This window comes from Sinocyclocheilus anshuiensis, unplaced genomic scaffold, assembly GCF_001515605.1.
Source record: "Sinocyclocheilus anshuiensis isolate Anshui unplaced genomic scaffold, SAMN03320099.WGS_v1.1 scaffold551, whole genome shotgun sequence".
Lineage (NCBI taxonomy): Eukaryota > Metazoa > Chordata > Actinopteri > Cypriniformes > Cyprinidae > Sinocyclocheilus > Sinocyclocheilus anshuiensis.
The window spans coordinates 25,993-35,848 of NW_015548222.1; the positions used below are offsets into that span (position 1 = coordinate 25,993).

Here is a 9,856-nt window from a genome sequence, read left to right on the forward strand (position 1 = left end):
ATACAAGGTTAAACACTGAGAGCAATTTTTGACTTTTGAATTATTTTTTGTTTTTTATGCCCATCAAAGACAGAACATAAGAATTATAATCAACCAGAAAAATTTACAGTAGTAGGTTCTTACCCAAAAAATTACATTCGTGAATAAAAAGTTGCCAAGTATAATAAAAAGATTAACAGTATATTGAATACGGGAATTAAGAGTTATAATAAAAGAAAATAATATCACAAGTGTTAATACATATTCTGATATTTGTTTTTTTCTGAGAGATAGGTAGGCCTACATAACTCATTCCAAAAAGTTTTTTACACAATCACATTCACAAAAAAGATGTACAATTGTCTCTTCCATATCACAGGAAGTACTTTATATATATATATATAAAATATAACCTACAGCTTGCCCACTTTTTCTTAATATATTTTTAGTTTCATTAATAGCCTGAAGGCACTTTGTTTTCACACATATATATATATATATATATACTTTTTTTTTAATTAATTAATTAATTCATTATTTTTTTTTTGCATATACTTATTAAGTACACTTTTACAAGCGTAACATCTATGTAATCGCGTTGGCAATCTGAAAAGTGTTCACTGAAAGTTTTCATGCTTGCATTTTAAAGACGTATTTATGCAACTGCGCCCTCTTTAGGACGGAGGTGCTACGTGTAATATGTAAAAAAAACAAAAAACAAATTCAGACATGGCGGAAGGATTGCGAGATGTCTCTTTCAAAAAAGGTTGTACTGTTGATGTTTTAGCAATGAATGACGACTTTGTTTGAACGTAAAGGCGATGCGTTAGTCTGCAATTTATAAAATATTTCTTTTATTCATATTTTGCAGCAGCTTTTTCTTATAAACGCATGCTTATCGGCTTAACGCCGCTGCAGCCAACGACAATATATATTTTTCTCGGAAATGTTGGCTTAATGTAGAAGAGTTCATGAATACTAAAGCGATCATTCATTATGCTACACAAATAGATAAGCTGCAAAATGATGGCGGCTATGAAGATATTATATCACTATTGACAGACCTGAACAACGCATGTGTCACGTTAGAGCAGTTGCAGACTACAGACATTGTTAAGGTCCTTTATAAACTACTTAAGTTCTGTCCAGTTGTGAGTGCTAGAACAATAGCAAAGGGCTTGCTTTCAAAATGGAAGACGTTGTACAAGTTGTCATCTGTGCTGAAAAGTAATAACAAAAACGTGTGGGAGGACAAGGAACTAGACGCACATGACCTGCCTAATGTTGAGGTGTCCCACTTAAATGAAAAGGGGAATAAGAATCAAGCATTTACATGCAACACAGAACAACATGATATAACAAAGGATGTAAACCAGGACAAATGCGATACATGCTTAAATAAGCTGTCTCCTGAAAAGCCTTGTCCAGCAAAAGATGCTGCAGAATCTGTTCAGCTACATTGTGAGGAAGAGAGCTTCACTCTAGCTGCAGCATCACACAGTAGATCTGATACTTCAGTTCCTCATAACACCAATCAGCCCAGCGCTTCCTCTGACTCCATGGCATTGAGATCCAAATGTGTCCATCTGATTCTCCAGGCTCTTACTTTAAATCAGCAAATATATTCAGATGTTATGGACAAACACAAAGCCCTTGCTGAGGACATTGAAACACACGTTCATGCTCTTCACGGACGAAACCAGATTAAGTACAAGTCCTGCATGAGGAGCAAGGTGGCCAACCTAAAAAACCCAAAGAACCCTCACCTGTGCCAGGGCCTTATATCAGGACACCTGACTCCAGATGCATTCGCCCGGATGTCAGTGGAGGAAATGGCAGGGGAGGAACTTCGACAGCTCAGGGAAGGTTACACCACTATGGGCATCAGTGAGCATCAGCTACCAGAGGCAGTGGAAGGGACACCCACCAATAAAGTTAGCTGCAGGCGCTGTAAGGGTTTGGACTGCAGGGTGACGCAGATCTCACGAGGGACGCTCTTCTTGCCATCCTGGGTACGGAGTGGCAGTGCAGATGATGATTCAATGACTTTCATGACGTGTGCTAATTGTGGAGAGCAGTGGTACCACAGCAACTGGGTTTGCCTTTGAGCAAGTGTGTATGTATTTATAACTGTAATAAAGATGAATAGTAATATTTTTCAGTACTAACTGTCCGTTTTGTGCACAGTTAAACCAAGCAAAGATTTTTTTAGTGAGAATAACTTTCTTGTGGCCTTCAGTTTGATGCAGTGAACCCTCACAATGCATTCGACCCAAATGCATTGTGAGGGTTCACTGCACCAAACTGAAGGCCGCAAGAAAGTTATTGACCCAGAGGAGATACATACTTAAAATGCAAAGTTTTAAAATGTTTTGACCCAGAGGAGATACATTCCTAAACGCAACATTTTAAAATGCATAGTTTTCAAGTACAGGAACCACACGTTGCAAATGCACAAGGGCTATCAAATCACTTAAATTATTTTAAAGAGATATAACCATTAAATATGTTATACCTTTTGCTTTCAGGTTAATTTTGACCCGGGTGTAAACTGAGGCATTACATGTGATGTTATGCAGATTTTGTTTTGATCTATGAGATAGATTTTCAAAAATACTTTTGTAAAATCTGTTTAGCCTCTTTACCATATCTTACAAACACACATTTGGGACTGAATTATTGTTGATTAAATTGAATATGCACACCTATAAATGAACCATCGCATTAAAAAGTATAACCTTTTTCATCTGAAAGTCAAGGTTTTTATAATTCTAGTTATTTATGATGTTGTCTTGTTAGAAAATGTAGGTTTCATACATTTATAAATTTTGCTTTTAAGTAGTTGTGAGTTGCATCAAGGTAAAAGCGATTTAAGTTATTTAATCCATTGGTTTTGACTGAGTTGACTGGTAATTCAGATTATATGCCCTTACAAATTTCATATAATAATATATATTCATATTATGAAAAAACTTTGCATGAATATATGGTGCAATAATATATTTATTAAACATTTGTCACTTTCACCAACTTTATACATCATCATTTGTTAAATAATTTCTCTATACTCCATCTCTTAATAAAGGTTACTTAAACTGACTCGTACTACGATAATAATAACTATTGTATGGTAATTTCGAAATCCACTTCCTCTGTAATCTCTTTCAGAGATCATGAGTTTGATCTTTGCTACTCTATGTTTTTGGCCACAGTAAATGAATGTATGAGAACCAGTAAAGTTACTTTCAGATCACCCAAAAAAGGGGAAGCACAACCCATGCAGCATGAGCCAATTGTGTTCTTGTGTCTAGGCTCAGCAAACATGTGACAGAAAGTGTGCCACATGCAGAGAGCATGTGACCTGGTAATCTGCCCAAGATAGGGTCCAAGGCTGATTTCTTTGGATGCCTCAGTCCAAGGAATGTATTTTATGCACTCAGATATCTCACTCAACAATGTGGAGCATGAACACATTTGTAATGAAAATGACGTCTTCAACATGAAAAGTTATATTTTATACAGGCCAAAAATATATTTACAGGCTATATTGTTATTAGCCAGAATTAACTCTTGATATGTTTAGAATAATTACGTTTAACCTCATCTTGAACCTTATGTTAGATTTAGTGCTTTCATTAAAGTTATACAAAAAACACTAAACTGTTATATTACTATGGTATTTGTATAGCTGTTCGTTGCAACATTCCATGTTTTAGATATCCCATGCTGAGGCAAACATGAGTGTAATCTCTTAAGATTACATTCTCTTGCACAAATTCTAACCAGCTCTAAGCTTTATGATGTAATGACATGTTGATATAATGTTGTGTAGCCTACACGAGGGAATTTGTGCAACTAGCAGGTACAACATTTGGTTAGTGACTCGCTGATAACGCTGTCGTCAATCAGAGACGGTTAATAATTAATATCACATGCCAACCAAATATTAAGGGGAAAGGCACTTAAAAGAGAATATATTTAATTTACAGTTAACCTTTCAGCCATGGTTTTCTGTATCAGGTTGACCTCAGTTATGAAACTAACTTCATTCATTTCAGTGTTGTTTTATTAACTGATTTCATGTTACATGTCTTATAAATGAGTAGTGGGTCACATGAGCTTCAGTAGCTCGTTTGGCCAGCCCAGGGCGCCATGTCTTGGAGCCGCTCCATACACTGGAGATGCTGGTTGTACTTTACGGAATGGCGTTGCTAGCACAGCGCTTCAACACTCATTGCTGAATTCTCAACGGTAATATATTATTCTTACACTAACGGTATGTTTCTTTCGCAACACATGTTTTAAATGTACATTATACAATGTGTAGAAATTGCTAGGACCTTTAAAGCAATGATGGCGCTGTTAAGAGCGTCTCAGATCTGCCGGTTTGATCATGCGATTGAATGGAATGCCGCCACTTTATTTTTCTCCTACACTGAAGTGATGCCTTGCCACAACGTTACATTACTTTTTACGATGTGCTTAATGTCGAGAAAACAGTCGCATTGTAACAGTTCTTCAGCTTGTCATTGATTAACTTCGCAATCGAGTAAAAAATGGGCTTGACTTCAACCTACGTCGTATTCCAAGATGTTTTCTGCTGTAAAGCCATGAACAGCGCTGTCTGGTTGTGTAATGTTTGCTATAAAATAGCAGCCCAGCCTTACATTTCGTCTAGCTTTACATCGTAAATCTGTTATCTTCTAGCCTATAGTTTTTCAACATGTTTAGACTCATTCGTTGTCAGTCTCATGTTATTCTGAATTGAAAAAAAAAAGTTATAGGGATGTAATAAGGCCAACTTTGATTACAGTGATTCCTTACATTGTGAGTTTTATTATTTTCATATACTAAGTTATGAGGACAGGACAATCCATGAAGATGTGTCTCACATGATCAGCGCTTCCGGGACTCCAATGAATGGACTCCTGTCATGGGACATTTCTAAACAGAAATATTACTATTTATGTGAAGAACAATGTCTGGGGACAAAACTTTATTCTAAAGATACCATTAACATTGACCTGAGTCAACTGACTTTGTCATACTGGCATTAAAAGGTAGGTTATTTAGGCTAGTAGGTTACTCTGAAAATCACCACGAGGCATGTTTTCTAGAACCAGGCAGCCTGTACACATAACAGGTTTCCTCACCTTCCACAAAAGTCCTACTTAACGCTTTTCTATGGTAGGCCTACATTTAGTTCACTTCAAAGTGAGAAGACTGGCCTTTCAAAACTTGATAATTCTGATTTTTATTTCAGGTTTATGGGTGAGGTAACCTATGAAAGTTCTTGATCATGACCACCAAGTCGTCTTTGTTAAAGGTGATTCTGCTGGGGGATGGTGGTGTGGGAAAGTCCTCCCTCATGAACCGGTATGTCTCCAACAAGTTTGATTCCCATCTGTTCCACACAATCGGTGTAGAGTTCTTAAACAAAGAGCTGGAGGTGGATGGTCACACGGTCACTCTACAGATCTGGGACACAGCAGGCCAGGAGAGGTTCAGAAGTCTCCGAACACCCTTTTACCGTGGCTCCGACTGCTGTCTGCTTACGTTTAGTGTGGAGGATAATCAAAGTTTCTTGAACCTCAACAACTGGAAGAAAGAGTTTGCATACTACGCAGATGTCAGGGACCCAGATAAATTTTCGTTTGTTGTTCTAGGGAACAAAGTAGATGTGGCGGAGCGTCAGGTGTCAATGGAAGAAGCTCAAAGGTGGTGTCAAGAGAATGGTGGATATCCATACTTCGAAACAAGCGCAAAGGATGCCACTAATGTCTCAGCTGCATTTGAGGAAGCAGTTAGACGTGTGCTGTCATCTGAAGATCGCGCAGAACACCTGCTGCCCACAGACACTGTTGACTTGCGCAGGAAGCCACGGGCGAGCGGCTCATGCTGTTGATGCTGTGGTGGAATGATATGAACACAACTGAAACACTCTACTTTACTGTATGTTTTAGTGAAAAAAAATGCATACTCATCAGTTCTCCACAGCAGATGCCAGAAAAACATCTTGTGTGCAGTATGCATACTTTAGTACATAATGAGTTACAACATCTCAAACACTTGCTCTGAACAATAATTATAAATGAAGAGTCTTATAGAATTATATGCCTTGTTTAAACTTTAAAATAATCTCTTTGGGTCACATTCCTATGCCTTTGTTTCAAAGCACTGGATCACATTCTTGTGTGCTTTAGGTTGCCCAAACAGGGATCACTGAGACCCTTTAGCACTCACACTAGTTCTAATGCTGTTTACAGTTGAGAAATAAAAATCAGCTGTTACACTCATAAACACTAGAACAAATTCAAATGTGTTTTGTCTCATTTCCTGATGTTGTGCTACTTTAAGTGCCTTTAGCACTGGTTTCTTGTTTGTCTTATTTAACAGTCTTGCGTTATAAGATATTCTTTGGAATGTCTTTGAGTCATGAAGTGTGATTGTGTAGCATATTTGTAAATATATTTTGTATTAATTACCACTTTAAGTTCAACAGGCTTTGGGTCCCTTAACAGGGGTAACAATTCATTTTTTAAAATATGCTAGAATATAAAACCTGAGTAAGACATTTGAGGGATAATTTTATTTTACATGGACATAATTTCAGTGTCACAAAATGATTCTTATAAAAATCCTGCATGCTAATCCAAGTTTGCTACATTTGTGTGTATTAAACAATTGAAATATTGCTGAATTAAAAGTATTTGATTACAGATAAATTTTCGTTTGTTGTTCTAGGGAACAAAGTAGATGTGGCGGAGCGTCAGGTGTCAATGGAAGAAGCTCAAAGGTGGTGTCAAGAGAATGGTGGATATCCATACTTCGAAACAAGCGCAAAGGATGCCACTAATGTCTCAGCTGCATTTGAGGAAGCAGTTAGACGTGTGCTGTCATCTGAAGATCGCGCAGAACACCTGCTGCCCACAGACACTGTTGACCTGCGCAGGAAGCCACGGGCGAACGGCTCATGCTGTTGAAACACTCCTTATGTGTTAGCAAAAAATGCATACTCCATGCCAGAAAAACCTCCTAATTTCATAATTTTTGTCATTGCAGAGTTAAAACATCTTAAACACTGGTCTTGCTCTGCATAATGAACATAATTGAAGAGTCTCTCAGAATTACATGCCTTTCCAAACTTTAAAATAATCTCTTTGGATCACATTCCTACGCCATCATTTCAAAGCACTGGATCAGATTCCTGTATTCTTTAGGTTGCCTATATTATGATTGTTGGTAAACCAAACAGGGATCATTGAGATCCTTTAGCTTTAGCACTCACACTAGTTCTAACGCTGTTTACAGTTGAGAAATAAACATCAGCTGTTACACTCACGAACAGTAGAACATATTCAAATGTGTTTTGTCTCATTTTCTGAGTGTACAAGTTGTTACTTTAAGTGCCTTTAGCACAGGTTTGTTTGTTTGTCTTATTTAACAATCTTGCGTGATAAGACATTTTGGAATGTGTGCGATTTTGTAGCATATTTGTAAATCTATAATTTGTATTATTTACCACTTTAATTTCAACGGGCTTTGGGTACCTCATTGATACTCTTAATTTATCAGAGCTAACAATTTATTTTTTGCCCAGACATTCAAGGGTGAATTTTATTTTACATAATTTCTGTGTCACAAATGATTCTCATAATAATCCTGCCTGCTAATCCAAGTTTGCTACATTTGTGTGTATCATAAATATTTAATTGAAATAATGCTGAATTAAAAGTATTTGATAATTGATTACGCTCCTCAGCATGTTTTTATTTATTGTTATACTAACCACAATTCTTATTATTTTGGTGCAATGAAAAGATAAAGGAATCTTTCACCCAAAAATGAAAATGTGCTGAAATGATGGAGATGAGATCACTTGCTCACCAATGGATCCATGCAGTGAATGGACGCGTCTCCTTAATCAAACAAACCTGCTTAAACTCATCAGCTCATTAGTAGAGACTCCAAGACTTGAAATAGGTATTTCAGATAAAGGTGACATTAAAATGTGCAGTGTTGGGGGGCTTCATGAACGTGTTTGAAAACCAACGCTCTGTCTGTACATAATATTGCTTTCTCCACCTGACAAGATGTTAATTGGTGGACTGGAGTTGTGTGGATTACTTTTGGATTATTGCGATGCTTTTATCACCCATTCACTGCAGAGGATCCACCGGTGAGCAACCCTTACGAAAAAGAAGTTTATTCAAGTGTGCTATTAGCAGTGTTGGGGAAAGTTACTTTTAAAAGTAATGCATTACAATATTGCGTTACTCCTTAAAAGTGAAACGTATCCACATTCAAGTGTTTAAAAAAAAAGAATGCATGAAGATAGAATAAACTGTTTTTGTTTACAAGCAGATACCCTGTTCTTTTGATGTTTTGTATGTTCAGATATTAATGTAACAAAATATATACAAATTAATACCTAAATAGGGACATAGTAGTATACTTAAAGTATGATGTAAAGTTCACTTAAAGAAAACTTACGAGTATACTTGCAGTATAAAACTACTAAACTGGTAGTTTACTGAGACTATACTTCAAATTGTACTAAAAATGCTACTACAAGTATTTAATTAGTAAACTATCAGTATACCTATAAGTTCACTTTTAGTATAGTTGCAGTACAAGCTAAAAAAATGTATGTAAACTAGTTGTGTACTCAAAGTTTACTTATACTTAAAGTATACTTAAAAGTATACTTTTATATACTAGAATGTGGGCCAATTTAGTCCCAAGGAGTATTGAAGTACACTTACAAGTATACTACTAGTACACTGATATTTATGTATAAATACTTATGTATGTATACTTACTACATAAAGTATACTTAAAAATATACTTGAACTGTACTTAAATATACTTAATAAAATAAACTAAGTATACTACTTTTTGGTAAGGGAAGTGACGCTGAATTTCTTAAAATCTGTTCCCATGAAGAAACAAACTCATCTACATCTTGGATGAACTGAAGGTGAGTACATTTCAGCAAATGTTCATTTTTGGGCGAACTATTCTTTTACAGTCAATGTCTTTAATCATAAACCAAAATGGGGGCGCCATGTTCTCATTCCTACACCAGGTGGCGCAGCTACAACAAAAATGCATATTTAGAATGCACAAACTGCAGAAGGATTTAAAGTTGAAATGATGTTAATGCAGTGAAGTTATAAGTCAGTTTGGCCAAGATATGAAGATGAATCTCTTGCACATGAGCTTTTTTAAAATAACAAACACAAAAGAGTTCATATAGATCATAGAAAATATTTTACTAGAGAAGGTTACAAAAATCACTATACAGGATTCATAAAACATCCGACTTCAAATAAAATCGACTATGAAACATCTAAGACTACAATTTCCAATAACATACAGTGGTTTGTTTTTCGGGGAGAAGTGGGTCACTGTCAATTGTAGTTCATTAGAACAATGGACTACATCACTTACAGTACTGCAAAACGAAATGATATATCTCTCCTTCATGCAATAATCAGGGAACAATAGAACATCCAGGCACACGCATCTTCTTTTTCAAAAACGGTAAATAGATCAACTTCTTTCACATCCCTTTAAGTTCCCTTTAACAGAATTTAACATACAGCAAGAAACGGCATATAATTGGTATCAAACAACTGTATATGTGGACAATACTAACATGCTCATATTTACAGAGACATTACAGAGAAGAATTATTTTAGTTAAAAGACAGATCAATAAAAAGAGTCATATTGTAAAAGTAGTAATAGAAAGAGAGAGAGACCAATTAGGAAAAAGTTACACTGCAAAAACAAGGCTGCATTATTGACTGTAAATTCAAACCATTTTCAGAGTTTCACGTCCACATAGCAATAACTCACACAGAGGAGTCACA

The 9,856-nt window shown here is 36.1% G+C and overlaps 2 protein-coding genes across 3 annotated transcripts; both read left to right on the forward strand.

Moving 5' to 3' along the window:
* Window positions 1–686: 686 nt before the first annotated feature.
* Window positions 687–2,105, forward strand: LOC107654256 (transcription elongation factor A N-terminal and central domain-containing protein-like). The gene has a single exon (XM_016441268.1). The coding sequence runs from the start codon at window positions 951–953 to the stop codon at window positions 2,085–2,087; it is 1,137 nt and encodes a 378-aa protein (XP_016296754.1). The 5' UTR covers window positions 687–950; the 3' UTR covers window positions 2,088–2,105.
* Window positions 2,106–4,090: 1,985 nt separating this feature from the next.
* Window positions 4,091–7,560, forward strand: LOC107654259 (ras-related protein Rab-9A-like). 2 transcript variants are annotated; one of them, XM_016441273.1, is made up of 3 exons: window positions 4,091–4,230; window positions 5,243–5,621; window positions 6,700–7,560. In XM_016441273.1, the coding sequence occupies exons 2-3, from the start codon at window positions 5,279–5,281 to the stop codon at window positions 6,960–6,962; spliced, it is 606 nt and encodes a 201-aa protein (XP_016296759.1). In that variant the 5' UTR covers window positions 4,091–4,230; window positions 5,243–5,278; the 3' UTR covers window positions 6,963–7,560. The 2 variants fall into 2 exon arrangements, with proteins under 2 accessions (XP_016296759.1, XP_016296760.1); XM_016441274.1 differs by lacking the exon at window positions 6,700–7,560 and having other exon boundaries at window positions 5,243–6,678.
* Window positions 7,561–9,856: the final 2,296 nt, after the last annotated feature.

Coding starts and splice junctions, on each gene's coding strand:
- LOC107654259 (XM_016441273.1), top strand. CDS start 5,279: ATGACCACCAAGTCGTCTTTGTTAAAGGTGATTCTGCTGGGGGATGGT. Junction 5,622..6,699: donor CGCAGATGTCAGGGACCCAG/ATAAATTTTCGT, acceptor ATTTGATTACAG/ATAAATTTTCGTTTGTTGTT.
- LOC107654256 (XM_016441268.1), top strand. CDS start 951: ATGAATACTAAAGCGATCATTCATTATGCTACACAAATAGATAAGCTG.